This window comes from Eublepharis macularius, chromosome 11 (genome assembly GCF_028583425.1).
Source record: "Eublepharis macularius isolate TG4126 chromosome 11, MPM_Emac_v1.0, whole genome shotgun sequence".
In the NCBI taxonomy this organism is placed as follows: Eukaryota; Metazoa; Chordata; class Lepidosauria; order Squamata; family Eublepharidae; genus Eublepharis; species Eublepharis macularius.
Genome location: NC_072800.1, coordinates 42929161 through 42949814, shown reverse-complemented (window position 1 = coordinate 42949814; position 20654 = coordinate 42929161). Strand labels below are relative to the sequence as shown.

The window sequence follows — 20654 nt, the reverse complement described above, 5'->3', positions numbered from 1 at the left end:
AGTTTCTACACACTGAACGGAAATGAAATATCATAAAGTGCTACTTTACTCTAAACATTTTCATAATATGATCATACCATAAATAAATGTGTTTTTGTCCATTGCTGATATAGAAATTGTATCTCTAGGACCTAAAAAAAGCTCTTGTTTCTCTGCAGATCAGTTTTTCATAATAAGTGTTGCTCATAATTCTTGAACTTTTTAGTGGACTTATTTCAGTCCAAATTGTTTAACTGAACAAACAAACTTACAAATAAATTTATTTTTGAAATTTGTGATTTGTTTTAAAAAAATGGAAACATCCACAAAACTGGGAAGATAAGTAAACCTACTATGAACAAAAAATATGAAGTAAAAATGTTATCTGATTATTTTCTCTTCCTCAAACCCGACTGTACACAGCATGCCAACTTCCTTCATGTCTTTGTATGTCCCCCAACAAGCAACACACACACACATCGCTTGGAGGAGTTTAAAAAATTTCATGATGTATTCTATAACTAGCTCACTTCCTGACAAATATTATTTATTCATTTTATATTGAAGTCATTTTTAATCCCCCTTTCTCCCATCAAGACTCAAAGTGGATTACAATGACAGTTTACAATACTACACATGAGAACTTAAAATCAAGCAGTAAAATAACTGGCCACAAAATATTGCTGCCCTTCTAACTCAATTTTGCCTCAGTTAATGACCCACCCAAATGGTTTTGCTTTGCATTGTCCAGCAACACCATCCTCCTGTCCACATACCATGCCCCCTAGGCAACTTTCTCTGGCCCTGCAGCGCTGTCTCTGTCAGTACCTCAGCTGCAGGTGCCTCTACAGAACCTCAGGCCATCTTCACATTAGGACAGCAGCAGCCAACATCTAGGCACAACCCTGAGCAACAGCCTCCGGCCACCCAGCTGACTCACCCTTCTCCTGTAGATGCTGAGACAGCTCAACCTCAGCCAGGCCCCCAGGAGACTAGCTGGCAGCACGAGTCAGGCAAGCACAGACCCCAGGCTGTAAAGGGAGCCACTGGAGAGGCTTAAGAAGCAGCAGGGCTCCATGCCCTGCCCTGGGCTGGGATGGAGTGAGTGAGGCCGGGAGACTGCAGAGTCTACCCAGCCCGCCCATCAGATAGGCTGGGTGAAGATTGGGAGAAGACCAGGAAGGTAGGGCAAGGGGAACCTTTTAAAGGTAGGTTCCTCTGAAGGCTGAGGAGGAATTGCAGGGAAAAGCTGCTGGAGTGTGCTATCACTCCCAGGACAGGAGAAGGAACAAGGTGGCACAATCCTTGCCCACCTGAGGACACCTGCCTGGGGAGCTGGCAGGATGGCTGACAATCAGGTGGGGGCACAGTGAGGGAGGAGCCTCACATTCATAACTTCAGAATCACGAGGGAATGGATGCCCTCTCTGACGTTGTCTTGGTGGCTCTTCACAATGTAGGTGCTGCTGCTGAAAAGGTCCTTGCATGAGCTAAGAATGATTTCACAATCCTGTATGAGAGAACAAACTGGTTGGATGTGGTTGGATGAATGTAATTGCCATATGTGTATCTACTGGAAGAGGTGGCCCTTTAAGTATATGGCTCCTAGGTTAGAAGTTGAACCAGTAGATTCAACAGAACCTGGAAACTAATAGGAAGCCAATGCAATGATTTTAAAATAGGCATAATATTAGTACTGTGCCTTACTTCTAAGAACAAACAAGCTGCTGTATTCTCCACCAACTGAAGTTCCCAGATTGTCTTCAAGGACAGCCCTTGTAAATCACATAGGTAAAAGTACCTATGTGGAAGCACTGAGTCATTACTGACCCATGGGGAGATGTCGCATCACGACATTTTCTTGGCAGACTTTTTACGGAGTGGTTTGCCATTGCCTTCCCCCCAGTCATCTACACTTTACCCCCAGGAAACTGGGTACTCATTTTACTGACCTAGGAAGGATGGAAGGCTGAGTCAACCTTGAGCTTGGGCTGCAGTACTGCAGCTTACCACTCTGCATCATGAGGCACCTAACTCATAACAATAGACTAACCTAATGTTTACTGTTGTATGGATCAATGTAGCCAGATCTGGTGACCCTAGAAAGAGGACAAATTAACATGCAAGATACAGCTGAAAGAATTCACTCTTCACCACCAATCCTACCTGTTCCTCTTAGAGGACAGCTGGCTCTAATATGATGCCTAGATTAATAACCAAATCTGGTAAGGACAACTGAACCCCATCAAGAAAGTAAACATCCTTCAAGACATTAACCTTCCCGGCATGGATTTTGTTTCAGCCTGTTCATCTTCAGTTACTTATCCATGGCAGACACATACTTGTCTAAGAGAGAGATGGCCCCCTCTGATGATACAGATGCTCATCTGGGTGATAACTCCGAAGCTATAGACAATTCAGCACGAGGTTTTACATAAATATTAAACAACTTAAGAGGCAAAACCAGAATCACATGGTATCTCACAACATATATTAGGGGCTGATCTGGAAACCTCAGTAAACAACCTTCTCAACACAATCAGCAAGAAAAGAAGAAAGCCAATTATTTTCCTCCTAACAACACTCCCCAATCAAATGTTCTACTATATAAAAAAAAGATGCAGACAGATCAAGCAGTACTAAAAGAAAACCATTCCCATATCCTCAACAGATGGAGATTAGCCACGAAAGCCATCTCTGTACCACAGCCAAGCCTAAACACACAATGCAAGGGGTCTATGGTGGATGTGTTGCTCAGCCACACTCTCTCAATTACTCTCACTGGAAGGGCAACCAGCCTACTGTTTATCTAAACATAGTTTCTTCAGTAAGAATCATATAATAGCCTCTTTCAATGATTTTTGGGGAAACCGCTCTGTGGAGCATTAATAATCTCTGCTTATGGTTCTTTCACTTGATCCTTATGTAGCTTCACCAGCTAAGTGGTCAAGACAAAAGATTAGTGGCCCTCATACTAAACAAGATCCTGCCAACTTTGTTTGGAAACACCAAGCTGAAACCATCCATAAAAGGATTAGACGCTACTCCAGACACTTCTACTGCCTGACCTGTTCCAGAATAGGCATCCAGGTTAGAATAGATTTAACAGCTATTATCAACAAAGAGCAACAACTGAGCAAAACTATCACAATTAATAGCCAATTTATTATCATTTTCAAGTTCTATTTTTGGAATTCAACAACGACTGAGCTACCCTAAATAACTGAGCTGGATGCAATTCAGTTGATCCCAACCCCTGCTCCTTGCTGGATATGCATTATACAAATGAGAGGAACTGAAATCATATTATAAGATGGCACTGCATCACAGACCCTGATTGAGAGTTTAATGTCACCACGGCACAAGGGATCCTGTTTACTTAATAAGAGAGGACAGAATAAGGCTCATAAATGACATATTAGAATAAGCCTCATTTGGATAGTTTTATGAGAACTTGCTTCCTGAAAAGATCTTGCATCTTATTTTCAAGAATGCTCTCATCTGAAGATATTCTATATGTATACCAATTCATTCTTCACTTCAGGGATAGCAATAAACATGCTTGCTCAATTCTCATGAGTTTTCAGAAATTGCTGTATGTATGGGCCTCACACGTGGAATTCCATCTGTCTTTCTGGTTCAGCCATAGCAAAATATGATAGCTAGTTTTCAAAAAGCCCATTTTTCAGGGGCTAGCAAAGCAATATATGCTGTAGTTCCAGTCTTCTGTGTTGTGACTACAATGACAATACTCTTGGTAAATATTCTTGCAATCTCAAATCACTTAAGTGTTTTCAAAACAGTTTTGAAGCATGGAATTTTGATTGGTGGATAATATGGAAAGGAAGTGGAAAAAATTCAGTACGATTAGCAGTGTAGAGTAAAATTTCCTTTGCCCACCAACTTAGAGATATTGATTACCTCTAATGTAGTGGCCATGGACTGATGAACATTTCTAAAATCCATATTTAGAATATTTTATAGCAACACTGCAAATTACCCAAATCTTATTTGTGTAGAACCAGATATTACAAAGTCTATAGCAGATTGCTTACAAATAGTGGAAACACAGTGGTGGCAACAGTGGAGAAAAGACTCCTCCAGTGGAAACTTTACAACTTCTAAGAAACAAAATCTAAGTAATAGATTTGCACGGTAATGAAACATGGAAACCTATCACATGGCCTTGAGTATATCTATTAACTCCATTCCAAAAGTGCAGGGCAGTGTTATTGGATGCATTATGAAATTTGTCGAAGGAGATAGTCCTATGCACAATTTGTGTCATAATGTTCTTGGGCACTGCAGCCAGGATCTTGGTGGGTTACTCATATACATAATGAAAGAGTACATAGAGTCACTGTGAAGCAAATTAAGAAACAAATCCACTCATATAATACATGTATAAGGAATATGCATGTACCATGTTTTGAAAGCACATACAAATTGGTCAAGGCTAATTTAATGCAGTCCTTGAGAATATTTTTATCATTAGAGAAAATTTACCTAAATTAATTTTAACTTTGAATTAGATGTACTACTAACTCATTTTCTTCGATGAGTTCAAATTTTTCTGGATGAGAGCACCCATCATTAGAGGCTCTCTTTGCATTTTCTGCTCCCCCCCCCTTTTCATAATGAACCTTTCCCATGGAAACAACTTGTCCTTTGTTGTATTTTGCATCGGAGGGTTCATTTTGTTGTCAGCAGCCTGTTCAAGGAGGAGTAAACAGGCAACTCCAGAAAGAATCTTCTTTTTGAGAAAGTTTTCAGAAAACAGAGAAAAACTGAAATGAATGCATTCCATTAATAATAATATATATTATCAACACTTCAGAGTGTTCAAAGCACTTCATGTACATTATCTCAGCATAATAATAACAGTAATCGCAACAAAACTCATTATTTGCTTTGAAGTGGAGATAGCTGGTATTTTTTTTCTCATCATGTTTTTGTTGCACCAGACGAATCCACTTGCTGGTACTTATTTTTCAGCACCATGCATATTCTCGACTTTTACTTAAATAAACAGAAAACACTGCATGGTACAGGATTTCATGGAATGATACCACTTCATATTAGAGACAGAGGATCACATGTTCTAGTATAAAACCCTGCAGGGCTTCCTAGAATTTACCACTTCATATTAGAGGATTTCATGTTTCAGCCTAAAATGCTTCTTCTGACATTTTAGCTTTTTATGTTTGGGGAACTTCTTTTTCATATGGGAAAGCGTGCAACACCATTCACAGGCTGAAGTGGTATCCTTTTATGTTATGGCTATATTAGGATTGCCATGCGTGCACTGTGCCAGCAAGAGAATTTTTTTTAAAAAAATTGTCATCCGTGACAGCAAGATGTCAGGAGAAAATGCAAACAACTACAGCAACAGTGTGCTTATATACTGTTCTCCTAGACAGATTAGTGTTCACTCAGAGCGGTGAACATAGTCAATGTTATTATTATTCCCACAATATAGCTGGGGCTGAGAGGAGTGCCTTACCCAAGGCCACCTGCTGAGCAGTAGATATTCATACCAGCAGAGTGCTGACTTGCAGCCCAACCAGTACAGCAGCAAAAGTGGTGTTAGTTCTTTCTATGAACTGCCAGAAACTGTATGATTTTACCATAGATTTTCAGGTGATTCATAGATAGGTGTGATGTCATGTCTTGGTTTTCAAGGAAGTGACATCACTCCACTACTGATGGCTGCTCTGTAAGTCCCCACCCCACTTGGTCTTCTGCTGATTACCAGGCCTGGCAATCCTACTCTATGTACTTCTATACATTTGGTTTGTTTTTGTGAAGTAACATAATTTAACTAAACTGCAATCAAACCATAATTCCTGAAGACAAAATTGCTAGGCAAGAACATCTTCTGGGAAGAATTAATGACAGCATAGACCTTTGGTGAAGTTGCAGGTTATGGGATATGTTAGCAGTTTGCTGTCATGATGCATCAAGTCTTCTATCATGTACATTTGTACAAAACGCTTGGTAGAACTTAAATTTTTGAAAATGAGTATCAAAGGCCACAGAGTATCAATAATAAGTAATCATAAACATGATTCTATTTTATGCACCAGGACCAGATAGGTTCCATCGACAAAAAGAAAACATGATCTCATTCATAAATTCATTAAGAGGATATAAAATTATCTACTTACATCTGAGTTAAACCTTAACTGACAAATGTTGCACGATATTATTTGCTTTCTTCTGTGAGGAAGAGGAACCCCAAACGTATGATTTATTACTGCTTTTTGAATTGGGTCCATCTGCAACAAAAAGAAGAGAAATAAAAGCTTTTCTGTTCTCTTGGAGATCTGCCAATTTTGCTTACAGTGTTAAGTGGGATTTATATACTGCTAAAGCCATTTTTCTCTATAACAGAAACATTTTTTTAAAAAAAAATTCTGCTACAACTGAATTCTTTTTTTAAAAAAATTGAAAATCAAAAATTGGTTGTGGGGTGAATTAGTCAATGTTATTATTTGGGAATCACTACAGTTCTGGGAAAAATCATAGTAGATTGCATAAACCTGAAGAAATAGTTATTGAATATTTTGACATACCAATTTTCTCTTTTTAATATTAGCAATGGAGTCCAATTCTATTACTGGTCCAATACTAAATATTTTCTCTTGCTGCAATGTCAAAGCAACTCCCAAGAATGCTGTCAAGGCATCTGAACAGCTCATTGGGACAGAATGATGGAAGAAAAGAAATTAAGATGAAAACTCAGGAGAAAATAGGATAATTATATCAAGTCTCAAGAAAATAGGATAATCGTGTCAAGGACTCTACATGCTGCTACTTTCAGATTTTGCTTACTTTATTATATTTCTAAAGAAAGTTTTCAAGAATTTAAAGAAACATTCAATTATAAAGAAAATGGCATTCCCTTTCCAAATAGACATTGCTAGATAGCCTGCCTACTCCCTGCCTCTCTAGAAGATGGGCTGGAATTACCTGGTTGCCATCATTCCAAACATCAGCCTCACTGGGCAGGGCCTGTTCATGTCATTGGGTAGGACCTGGTAATATCATATTGAACAGCAGACTTAATACTTTCGTACACCAATAGGCACGTACCACATCGTATCCATGTGTTGTCATCATAACTCAGAACCATGTAGCTTTGAAAAGTTGGACTACTTAAAATTAGGTACTAAATGGAAAATGTAGTAGAGCTGTTAGTGTTAGATTATTCCCCCCCCCCTTCCAGTTTTGATGTCCAGTGGTTATCACAAGCAGGCATGCATACACATCTTAAAAGAAGTCATATATCTGTAATACGGCATAACATCACCTATCCAGGGACAACTGATTTTCTTTTCCTTTCTTTTTTAAAAAGAATTTTATTAAAGAAAAGAAATTAAAGTAAAGCAAGTGTATAATATAAAACCAGAGGAGTTAGCCGTGTTAGTCTGTAGTAGCAAAATCAAAAAGAGTCCAGTAGCACCTTTAAGACTAACAATTTTATTGTAGCATAAGCTTTCGAGAACCACAGTTCTCTTCGTCAGATGTATAATATAAAAGTTATAGAGATTCTAAATTAGACACTAAATTAAAAGTTATACAATCTTATACAACCAATAAGTATATAAACAATACAGTTATAATAGCTTTGAGAGTAAAACTAGTAATACATTTAAGTTTCCTTAGCCTGATACACAAAACATTTCATATTTGTTTTCCCTCAGCCTAAATACGTAACATTTCTCCTCTCTCCTTCCCTCCTCCCCTCTAAGCTTCTGTGTCAATTAGTTTAGCCTAAGTAATCAAATAAATCCTTCCATTTTCCCCAGAACTCAGTTAACAGTCTATTGCCATTGAAGTATATTAGTAAATCTTATCTCTCCACTCTGGGAGACCAGGACAGGCTTCGTTTTTCCATTTTCCTGCAAATAGTACTCTCGCTGCTGTCACCATATAATGGAAGAGGTCTCCCTGTTCTTTTCTAACATTAGTTGGTAAAATATTTAAAAGCATACTTTTCAGATTTAATTCAAATCTGAGTTTGAGGATCTTTTGCATCTCTTCATGTATTTTGAACCAGTATTTTCGTGATTCCTTACAAGTCCACCACATATGGTAAAATGTTGCATCCATATCCTGACATTTCCAACAAAGTCCAATGTAACCTTTACTAATCCTCATAATATCTTTGGGAGTAATATACCATCTAAAGAACATTTTATACCAATTTTCTCTCAATAACTAGCAACCTGTAAATTTTATGTCCTTAATCCATAAATTTTCTAATAAACCCATTGGAATAGTTTCCCAAAATTTTATCCAAAAAGTTTTAACTTGGTCCATTTCTGTATGGTATTGCAGTAGTATTTTGTAAATTCCCCAAAAGAGGCGACAAGTCTCCAGATATTAGTAGTTCATATTGCCTTGTTTGCTCTCAGCCTGCCACCTTCTTTGAGAATTTAATCCTTCAATCTTGATACTATTTGGTGATAAGCAGGGCTTTTTTCCAGCAGGAACGCGGTGGAACGGAGTTCCAGCACCTCTTTAAAATGGTCACATGGCCGGTGGCCCCACCCCCTGATCTCCAGACAGAGGCTGGGCAATCTAAACTCCCCTTGGTCTGGAGATCAGGGGGCGGGGCCACTGGCCACGGGACCATTTTCACCAAGGGCAATTTAAACTTTAAAAAACTCCCCCCTTGTTCCTGCTGACCCAAAGTGATGTCATTGTGTGGTCTAGAGTTCTACCACCTCTTTTCCCAGAAAAAAAATTTCTGGTGTTAAGTCAGCCAAGGAATGTTTTTGCCTTGTGCCTGGATTTCTTGCCAAGTTTTTATGCTTCCTTCTTTGTCTATCATTGATTCATAGCTAGGTTGATCAATTCTATTTCTAACTGCTGCATCATAGTAGGCATTAATTGGCGAAATCAATGGGGAAATTGGTGGGCTCAATCTATTTCTGCATTGACACCATATTTTAAGCAGGCCATCCCTTATAGTATGAATCCTATCTTGTTTATGAATAGATTTGCATGATTTCTTAATTGGTTAGTCTTAAAGGTGCTACTGGACTCTTTTTGATATGGATACTGTCACGGGCTGGGCCAGCCCAAGCAGGGTGGTTCAAGTCCAAACCTTAATGCCAGAGTCTGAGGGGAGTTCCAAGAGCAAAAGCCAGGTCAAACAGGTGATCAGAGCACGAGATAACGTCAGGAGTGAGTCCAGAGTCCAAGAGCAAGGTCAGGTACAATCCAAGGTCATTTACCGGTAGTGTCAGGTCCAAAAGCAGGCATGGGCAAGGAACACGGCATGGTTGCAGGCAGTAGACATATTGCTTCCACGCCTGGCTGTCACTCCTGGCTGGTTTTTATAGCCAGGCATGGTTTTCAGCCAGCTGCTGGGGCTCCATCCTGATGCTACTCATCATCGCTCTCCAGCAGCTGGCGTCGGCTCAGGAGACGAGCACTGCGCCGTCTCTCCTGCAGTTCCAGTCTCTGGCGCTGTCTGTGGCGCTCTCTAGGCGTGAGTGAACCTAGTGGGGTGGAAGCCTCTGGCTGGGCTTCCCCTGTGGTGCTGGCAGTCCCTGGCTGAGCCTCCCCTGTGGAAGTTCCTGGCTGAGCTTCCCCCGTGGTATTGGGGCTAGAAGGTGCTGGTGTCTCAGCTGCTGGCCATAGGCTTTGATCAGCCAGCAGCTGCTGCTCCTGACTGCCGGCTTCTGTTGAGTCAGGGCTAGGGCTGGCTACACAGAACTCTTCTTCTCCTGAGGAGTCCTGGCTGGCTACACGAGGCTCCTCTCCTCCGGAGGAGACCTCACTCTCAGATTGGGCCATGACAGATACTTTCTTTAGCATCTGCTGTTTCCAATTTAATATGTCTACTGCTTGGATTCATAATCCAATCTATTATTCAAACTAACGCTGCTGCTTGATGATACAATTTGATGTTCAGTACAGCCAGTCCTCCTTGATTTTTGTTGTCTTGCAATACTTTGAATCTTATCCTTGGTTTCTTTCCTTTCCATATAAAGTCATTTATTGTTTTATGCCATCTACTGAAAATCTTTCGTTCAATGTAAACTGGAACCATTTGAAATAGGAAATTTAATTTAGGTAAAATATTAATTTTAAGAGCTGCGATTCTTCCTAACCATGAAATGTTTAAATTTTGCCATCTCTGCAAATCTTCAATAATTCCCATCCAAACTTTTTGATAATTATCTTTGTAAAGGTTCTTTGTAAACTGATTTTCTTAGAATCCTACCAGGTGTCTGGTTGATTTAATCAGAATACCTATAGTCTTCTTTCAAGAAATGTTGCAGGGCATAAGCCTGGGGAATCAGATTCAAAACAGTGTTTGGAAAGCTGAGGGGCAGGGCGGTGCACTAATTACTGCATGGGAGGTCCCTAAGTTATACCTTCTTGTACACCATTTCATTATTAAATAATTAAATAATACTTTTATAAGTTAAGAAAGAATTTAAAAATTATCCCCTAATACTAGGTAAGGCAATATGCAGCAAGGGCAAAACACTCTTCTTTCAGAAAAGGGATTATTTTTGCTTCAAATTTGTTTAAGTTTTCGCAAAGTCCTAACTTTTTCTACAATAAGCTTAAGATTGGATATTATACTCGGTCAACCCTTTGACTTTCTGCAGTGAAATACATCTTTTTGGCACAATTGTACACGAACATTCTGTTGTGCTTTTGTACAAAAAAAAATTCCTAAAATTCCAGCTATGAATGGTAAGAGGATATATGTTGCAGGAAAGAGACTATGTGAATAGGTAGATAATGCAAAACAGAAGCACAAGGTATGGGCTCATTAAAATACGTTAAATTTAAATGTAATATAACATCAAAACCTTTCAGTGTAAATTAATAATGTCATTGAAGGCTGTCCTTGTTCTGAAATACCAATTATTGGTGTTGCTTGTATTCAATACAAGACATCTCCACAAGTCAGATTTTAATGTGATGTAAAGAAGAACTCCTGCATGCAACTCCCCACATGCACCCATTTCGGCAGCAGAAGCAGGAGAGGTTTCTTTTTCTCATTCTCCCCTTTACCCAGGAAGCCCTGGGCCTTATAATTTTCTCAGAGTGCTTGATGTTCTTTCTAAGCAAATCTGCTGCCTGCGAAAAAATGTATTTACGATTATTCCTGGAACACTTCCACAGCATACTTCCACAGGGGGAACATGTGTATGTAAAAGTGTCCATCTTTATCCCTGGAAGTTGGAGTTCAAAAAAAGAGATTTAGGAACTTATTCGAAGAAAGCTGGTGCGAGTGAATTTAGAACACTCAGAGGAAACAATACCTTTTTAAAAAGTTCTCAAAGGTTGCTTGTAATTGCTACCATCATTCTAAACTCATCCCAGAGAAGTTACCTGTCACTATTTACAATCTTTTAAAACTGCTTGACCATCATCCCCATCACCCCCGAATGTGACACAAGACCAATAACTACACAGACAAAGTTAGGTGGGGTCAACTTGTTTTTTTCTTCATTTAAACATTTAACTTTAAATGGCTGGTACCTGTCAACACTTATTTCCAACTAAGTTGATTATTTGAGGGAGGGTTGCACTAGGCATTCTCCTTGGGTGTCCACAGGCAAGTCCACCTTGGCTCCCAACTCAACTGGCAGTTTCGCCCACCTTCTTTATCCTAGCCTGCACAGCCCCTGCTGAGAGATGCCCAGCTTCATTTGCCTTCCAGATGGGCCACAAGGCACCTAGTAGGTAATACCTACTGAGGGAAGGGTGCAGCAAGGTAAGCCTTTTGCCACCACACCCTGATTGGCTGAGCCTTATTAACCCTACCAATCAGTCCTTGTTCCACATTTGAGTAATATGGGCTAAGGCAAACTGGCCCATGGCTTGAAGTCATAAGACTCACATTTGTATCTAACACAGATGGATACCCTGCCCTGGATAGCCCAGGTGAGCCTGATGTCATCAGATCTCAGAAGCTAAGCAGGGTCAGCTTTGGTTAGTAATTGGATGGGAGACCTCCAATGAAGACCAGGGTTGCAGAGGCAGGCAATGGCAAACCACCTCTGTTAGTCTCTTGTTATGAAAACCCCTCCAGGGGTTGACATAAGTCAGCTATGACTTGAGGGCACTCTCCACTCTAACACAGATTGATCTCAAATACATGAATTAAATAATACTTTTACAAGTAAAGAAAGAATCTCAGGATAAAATAAATGTCTTGTAAGGTCAAGTGTTACAAATATAGCATTGTATATAATGCACTAAGTAAGTTTTTAATTGTGAGTTGGATACAGAGAACCAGAGACTGGTAAGTCATCACAGGAATTGGATTTCAGCTCGTTTTCATGAAATGACATCCTACATATCCCCAAGATAATCCACTGAGTTCACCTGAGTGATCTTCGGTTCAATCTTAAACAGAGTGACACCATTAGCGTCAAAGGACCTAGGAAGAGTTTAACTCTGCTTCAGATGGCACGCTTGCCTCCTGTTTCATATCTTTGTCTACCTAAACTCTGCAGTTGCTCAGTTCTCAAAGCAGGAATTGTGTGTCATGTAAATGACCCCAAAGTGTTTGCTGTGAGCAGAAGTTGATGACAAACTGTTGACTCCGTACAGCACACGCAGTTTCTGCTTACAATGATTGACTGAGCGCCAGTTAGCCTAACTTGTTCTACAGACACTTTCAACTAAGTAGTCCAAATATCTGTATGAGGTTGAGAAACAACTTCCCAAAATGAATTTTAAAAACAGATTTGGAATTCTCATAGCTTCTACTGACTACAAAATGTGGTCCTAAAATACAAAGTTTATGAATCTTGCTTGAGCGTAGCTTAAAAACAAAGTGGTTTGGATGGTAGCTCAGGTGATTTGCTGCGTTAAATGCAGAAATCTCTTCTCTGCCGACTGCTCTTTAATACAGAAAATTAGAATTACTTTCCAAAAAAACTCCATAAATCCCAGATCCTATTGAACTCTGAGGAGACAGGCAAGAGTGTGAGAATTGCTGGAATTATGTTTGACTCTAGTGTTTTTCCTAGAATTTTCTTTTGAGAATGGCTGCCAGCCCCAAAAGTTCTAAATAAATATTAGATAAGCTGCCCAAATGTTTGTTATAGGAAAGGGAAGTTGGCATGGGAATAACACAAGAAACATCTGTGGAGCTTGAGAAACTGAGATCAGAAAGAAGAAAATGAAGGTATGTTTGGATCATAGGCACAGAAGAAGAGGAATAGACTAAAAAAGGAAGACAGCTGGAATATGGTTATATCATTGGTAAAATTATTTCACCTGTACATAAAAAAGATAGGATGAATAGTTCAAGATCTTTTAATGCAAATCTTACATATTTATTGAAATAAAACTGCTATAATTGAAACTCCTTATTTTGGAAGACCTTGAGTCTGTGCAATTCGTAACTATTATTAATCCACACAAAATGTACTTGCCTGCCTGTTTACAGAGGCCTATGTTAGCAATTTGTGGATTACCAGGGCGGTGGGGAGAAACAACTCTTGTACCACTTGTTTGCCTAGAGGCAATTCTTACACACCACAGGCAACAGGACAGTAGCTATTTCACAAGCCTGCTTCAGGCAAAATCTGACCCTATGAGCTGTTTTTTTTAAAAAAAACTATACCATTTGGGGGGGGGGGAAATGACTCAACAAACTGATATTCTATATACGTCCTCTATATCCATCTTCCAGTCCCATTGCACTATGTATCATTAAAGGATGGCTATGCTCTAATTCTAGAAATATGTGAGAATGGATTAATCATACCCTATTCCTATGGGGATAACGCATTGCAAATCACCCTTTTATTTTAGAGCCCAGATGCATCACTGATTGTTGATACTTGGCTGCATTGTTAAGAGTTATGAAAATTATTGCCACCTATGGATAGTTAAAGAAAGCAACCAAAACAGTAAATGGTACTGTGGAACCTTTTTAAAATAACTCAAATACACACTGATTGAAGATGTGCTCATTGTGATGGTATTGTCTCCAAAAAGGTATAAACAGCTGTATAGCTGCAATGCTGGGGAGAGCAAGAGCAGTCAACATAACAATCCTTTATCCAATGTAAGTCTTCTATTATGAATCTTGTATTGCAGAAAGGAATATATGTCAATCTATATTAGGTCACACACACCCCCTCCAAATTGGCTTCATTGACCAACTTTGCATTCCTGGCCATTATAGAAGGCAACAATAAAATACGGTTCACAAAATCTTTTCATACCTGATATCATTAGATACTTGTGATAAGCCATTTTTCTTCCACTCTCACCTAAATCTGTCTCTCTGTGATGCTATAAGGTCTTAGGAGCTTGTACAGGATATTTTTTCTCCTCCTGATCCCCCCCCCTTTAACTGAACTTCAACTGCTCTCACATTCCTAGAGCAATGAGCATGCTCAGTTCTCCTCAGGCTGGCTGAGGGGGTTGCATCTTGTTATTTTTAATATATGAAAACTAATGTTTTTCTGCATACCTAGGGAATCCATTTCATATGTCAAGGCTTTTTTGGAATGGTGTGAAATCAGCATAGACAGGGCAGAGAATCAGTAGAATTTGGGGTAATCAAAGTAACATCTTTTCACACAAGCTGCAATATGTGAACAGAAAGCTATAGCCAAATTAGATGCAGACTACAGCTTTCTGTTTAATACTTCTAGAGCAGGGGTCCTCAATGTGGCACCCATGGGCTGCCTTTTCTGGTGCCCATTGTTTTTAGAAGTGAGCAGTGCCATGTAGGGCTTTTGCCCAGCTGACTGGCTGTTCAGATGCTTTTTAAAAAGTTGCTTAAGGAACAGCTGCCACCATAGCACAAGGATTTTCTCTGTGTGACTAAAGGTAAGCTAGATGTTATGAAAGAAAAGATTTTAAAACAGTATGTTCAAATGCATTCTTCTAAACTGAACTTCCTGAAATGTTGAAGAATTACTATCAGAATTAAACATAACTGTGTACTCACTACTCTTTATCAGATTTCCAAAATGCCCCTTCCTTTCCAGACCAGTCTGTGGAGGAGGTAAAGCCTTTCTGGATTGATTCTGTTTTGCCCTGCACTGCATAACCCAGGAAACTAGAGGGCCACTGTAACTCTTCAATGCCAATACTCAAGGACAAATGCCCCACAAAAGAACATGGACAATGCAGGGGACTAGCACAGACCCAAGCACATCTAACCCCAAAGAAAGCTATATCCAGATAATCCAATGACAGTATGTAATGTGTATGATCAATACATGGTTCTGAGTGGAGTTCGTCCTGCTAAGCCACGCTGGTATGATAATAGTCCTCTCCAGGTTTGGTTGAAGGTATATGTAAGTGTACTCAAAGTTACTCCTGATATCTCCATGCCTTTCAAATACAGCTAATTTTCTCACTATTGTATCTAGGTATATAAGTACTCAATTAACATTTGGAATAAACAAGAGATCCGACTCAGGGAACTTACTCATCAAAATATCTAAATAGTGTTGGGAGGAGAGAGAAAAAACTCATATAATTTGCTTTTATGTAGAATTCAAAACCAATGATGCTAGTTACTTAAAATGCATGTTCTAGATGTGCAGTCATGCATGGTTCATCCTTTTATAGCCAATTTATTCAGTGTTGCCTCAGTAACTGTGGGGAATAATTAGTCAGTGATTTGAAATTCAACAAAAAAAAGTTCAAGCATTCTTTAGTGAACGGCAGCTCCTGGTCTTATCAATGTAAGGCTACATGATGCTATGATATGCTGTTTTTCACACATCAAAAATTGAAATAGAGTTCAGTTCAATTTGAAGATGTACAATTTAAGTAGACAAATTTCTGAGCTATGGACAGCAAATCACTTTGAAAGACATCATCAGTGCAATTCTAAGCACAATTACTTCAGTCTAAGCCCATTGATTTCAATGGCCTTAGACCGGAGTAATTCTGTTTAGGATTGTGCTGTTTGTTCTCTTTCTCACTTGTTGCCATGTTTTATCAGTCAACTTACTTAAGTGGCTCCACTTCTTTATATTAACCTATATATTAACCTTATATTAACCTTTATATTAAAACTGAAGAGCAGATATAAACCCAATATGGGAAATCAACTAACTTAGGAGTTGGAAATAGAGATGGAGTGCAGCAATATAAGGCAAGAGGGGTGGTTTAGGCTCTCTCATAAGGGCATTTGGATTTTATAAAACACCAACCCACCCACCCCTCTACATAGGAATTCAGGATCCCCAAAAAGGAGGGGAAAGCTCAGTTGCCTATTCATGCTATTCCTTGGAGATTCTGAGTGCTTGTCGACACGGAGAACCTTACTATTGTGACTGATTACATTTGATAAAGTTTGCTTGCCTGATACTTTGTTAATCTGCTTCATTGAAGAAGGTCATCGAAATGTGGGAGATAGCCGGAAGCCCCATCAAATCCCATCTTACTGAAACAAAGTTTCATCTTATTGAAACAGATTACTTACTATGCTTTGGACAGTATTTAAAATGTTTGGAATAAAATTTCTATACTGATGAACATCTCTTGATAACTGTAAATAATTAATTCACTACTATTTTGAGTATAACACCTATTTCACTCAGTCTTTATTTGGGAAGCGCCACGGTTCTCAGCGGTCTGTTGTCTTGCCCTTTACACTGTGATCCCTTTGGCTTTGCTGTTCCATAGACTGAGACATGCATTCCTATCTGAATGAAATCTTGAACGCAGGGTCACTGGGGTGAAGGGTGCAGTTCCTGAGAATTTCATCCCAGTTTCAGCGGAGGGGGCAATACCTTCAGAAATGAAATTTTTGTTGTTAATATGAACAGCTCATATAGCTGCCAGGCCTAATGGGACTTCCAATGGCATTACAGCTGGCAGCAATGTAAGAAGGCCATAGTGTGGCAACAATGTAGAAGAAGCCAAGGCCACAGCCTATACCCTTCATTGCGTCCCAGGCCTGAGCTGTCACTAGGGATGCCAGCCCACTGGCGCACTCTACCAACAGCAGGCATTTGCTGCTGCTATTGTCCTACCTCCTCCCAAAGGACATCATAGGAATAGATGGTTGCCTATTGGGGCTGAGCAGGAATTTTGGGAGGTTTCACCTACTTGGCAGGGTGAGACCCTTTTTTCAGCCTGCTCTGTGATGTTTCTTGGTGATCAGAGTTAAGTACACAAGCTTGGTTTAAAATACTGGTTAGGCCATGACTAGTTTGGCAGGAATAGGGTTGGTTGCTCAGGATAGGTAGGGTTAATCAGAAAATACTGTGAGGCATCTCAGTGATGGGATGTGTATCCAGACCAGGCCATCGTATGCTGTGCAGCTGGGTGGTGCTGTGAAGGGGCACCCTTGGTGCTGAGTAGCATCTCTTGAACCTGGTAGGTGCCTTGTGGCCCATCAGGGAATGGGGAATGAAGCTGGGCGCTTTTCAGCACAGGAGGGGCATCTAGGATAAAAAAAAGCAGGTGGAACCAGAATGGACTAGCCTAGTGGGCATCCAAGTAGTATGCCTCCTCCAAGTAGTATGCCAAATAGCATGCCTCAAAATAGTCAGCTTATATTTAAATAAGTAATGATGGATATAATCCATTTACAGTTAAATGTTTTAATAGAGAAAAAAACTAGTTGACCCCACATAATGGTGTTTCTGTGGTTATTTGTCTCTTGTCATATTTGGGAGTACTGGGGCAAAGTGAAGCCAGCATGACTTTGCAGTATTCAGAGGCAGAACTGAAGCATGCAGGGTGCAAATTGCATCATAGTTTCAAGGACAAGCCAGAAGGGTTTTTTTTGCAATTGACACTGCATCATTTAGAGCAAGGGATTTGGGGTGTGAGTACATGGCCGATTCCAGACGACTAACCTGAAGGCGCTGCATGCCGCCATGTTCAGGATCGCGACGGGGAAAACACGATATTTCGCATTTTCCCCATCGCGATCCGGAACATGGCGGCATGCAGCGCCTTCAGGTTAGTCGTCTGGAATCGGCCCATGTTAGCTGCAGAGGAATGTGCATCACTCAATTGGTTAATTCAAATCAGGCCATATTGCTAGCTGTCAATAAAGCAAGCGTCTTCATTCTAGTTTGGTTCTCTACTTTGTGTACCAGCTGGTGGATTTCCTGTTGCTACATGCTCTGGTGCGCTCTGGATTTGACTACCAGAATAGGTGTCAGACCAGGACTTTACTATTGGACTTTGGAGTTCTACCTGGACCTTGTGCTTCCAGTCTGACAATGAAAGATCAGTGTCAGAGGGCCAAAGCCTGTACAGTGTCTTACAATAGTTAATTAGCTTTTGCTATTTTCTTACTTGTCTGCACAACATCTATGTTTGAATTTTATTTTTTGCACTCTTCTAATAAACTCTATTAAATATATTTCTCTAGTATTATTTGGGGTTTGGAGGTTCAATCTGAGTCCAGTACTTGGGCCCATTTTGGCTACAGGAACCCAAGTAATTTTAAACTCAATCTGCAAAGTGGTCTATCTTGCAGGGCTGGGAATTTGTCTCTTGGTTCCACTGCAGAGTTAGACTTAGAGGAAATAATTTCAGAAATACTAACTAAATGCACTTAATGTTCAAACTAAATAAAATGTTTGCAGTTTCTGCAAACATTTATTTCTGTAGGAATCTAAAACACATAGGCATAGTTCAATATTCTACTACAATTAAAAGAAAAAAATAAAAACATAACATCAGCATAACAGTTGGTGTTAAGTGTTTGAACAATTGGTTAGATACAGCCAGCTTTTCCACTTAATCTTATCTAACTCCTCTCTTTACTACAGGCTCTATCTTACATAGACTTTTTTTTTGTGACCAAAGGGTCTTTCTTCCAATTTTCACCAGTTGCCTGGATCCAACTTGATGATATCTACAAATGCCGTTGATTAATTCTGGCTCTCTTTTGTATCACTACAGTTTGCTTTATGTAGTATAAAAGAATGTTGTATTTACATCATTTTAATATACATACTTAAGTAAAGCAAAACCTATTTGCATTAAATATTATGGTACAAAATGTGAAAATCTTTGAAAAGAGAAAATATTAAAAGGTGAAGTCTGCCAGAATGCTAGGTAATGATATATCCCTAAAAGTTGTTCCACAATCTGCGTGAGCAGCCAATTAAAAGCCATGATTTACTACAGATGTAAACGAAACAAGGCAATATACAAGAGTTAACTTGAGTTAAAAAAATCATGACTAAAGCTTTGGGGCTTTAAAAGGTCAGTTTCCAAATAAACAAATAAACAAACAAACAAATAAACAAAGCACAGCAAATTAGAGCAACAAAAATTAGAGCTAATATAATGGCCAAAGCAAATTGACAAATCATATGTTACTTCAGAAAATTCTGTTTTATAAACAGACCATAACATTAGACAGCAAAGAGATAGCAGGGAAGGTTAAAGGGGGAATCAGCTTAAGACATACAGAGTTTATTCAGATTGTCAGCATGTTTCAAAATCAAACAGTGAATTAGAGAAAAGCTATTCAGTGCAAAAACTTTCAAATATGTTGTTTCTATTCTAAAATGTTTAGTTAACCTATGACATGCTCAAATACCCTTCATATCGTTCATCTGCTGGCCTGAGACTACATGATAAGTAAGGCTATGTGGATCCAGGATTCAGTCCATGTGAGATTTTTACTATGATTGCTGATTTTCCGGTAGGACTTTACCAGTTCAGGAGTCAAATCCATATGGCTTTTCAGGCTGCAGACTTTGGGGACCCTCTGGGGTAGCTGCTTCTAAAGATAAAAGCACTAGTTTGCATAGAACTCCCTCTAATTTAAAGACCCCCTGAGTCTCAAGCATATTGAACAAAGGGGTTCTACTTTTCAGACCCCCCAAAATACATGGCTCTCTGCACCATCTCTCTATTGACTCCTGGGGAGTGGGATGGTGTGTTCAAGCAGTGACCTAGCAGGAGAGTGCCAGCCATCCACCAGCACTAAAAAATTACTTATCTGTATTTTCATTTTCCTACTTATACAGTAAAAGACAGACTATATATTTTTTTATCTTTCCACTGAAAACACTTTGATTGCCAATCTTCCTTTTTTGTGATCTGTTTTTGTTTCCTTTCACAAAGTAACATCATCTTCCTTCTAGAAAACCTCCCTGTACCATCCCACAGCTCTGCCATTATTCCCAAAGGGAAATTTTGAAGGGAGAGTGGAGATGCTGTTTCTCAACCAATTGACACCAAAATTGCAGGGGAGCTAGAGATGACTGTCCACTAAAAACCATTCTAAGTTTCCAGTGAATTGGACCAAGGGGTCCAATTCTATGGGCCCAGAACAAGGTGCCCCCAGCCATCCTACGTGCAGAGGAAAAAAGGGCCTCACTCCAACAAAGGTGGAACTGAGCTAGAATCACAGCTCTGCCAGGCCCTGTGCCTGCTTTTGCTGGCCAGAAGCCACACTCCCCAGGCCACTGCCTAGGAAATCAGTAGAATCAAAGAAAACTAAGATGCCTACTGCATTGCTGATGGTATGCACCCAAACATGAAAAGGAACATGGATTTCTTGGGGAGGGGTTTTTGTAATTCCCAAGCATCCTGAATTTGTTTTATCATTTCCTTCTGAAATAGTGATTTTCATTTATATTTTCAGCTTGGAAATTGTGTAATGCCTATTCCTAATGGTAAGATACTTTTCAATTATATGGTTCACAGATATGGAACTGCTTCCACATGTCA

General features: G+C 39.6%; 1 protein-coding gene across 1 annotated transcript in view; it reads right to left on the bottom strand.

Moving 5' to 3' along the window:
- The window catches only part of ZNF385D (zinc finger protein 385D), a 261877-nt gene that overhangs the window by 142621 nt on the left and 98602 nt on the right, over nucleotides 1-20654 (bottom strand). Inside the window, exon 3 of the mRNA XM_054991692.1 lies at nucleotides 6146-6256. Within this exon, the coding sequence (XP_054847667.1) occupies nucleotides 6146-6256 (111 nt within the window). The remainder of the gene's footprint in view (nucleotides 1-6145; nucleotides 6257-20654) is intronic.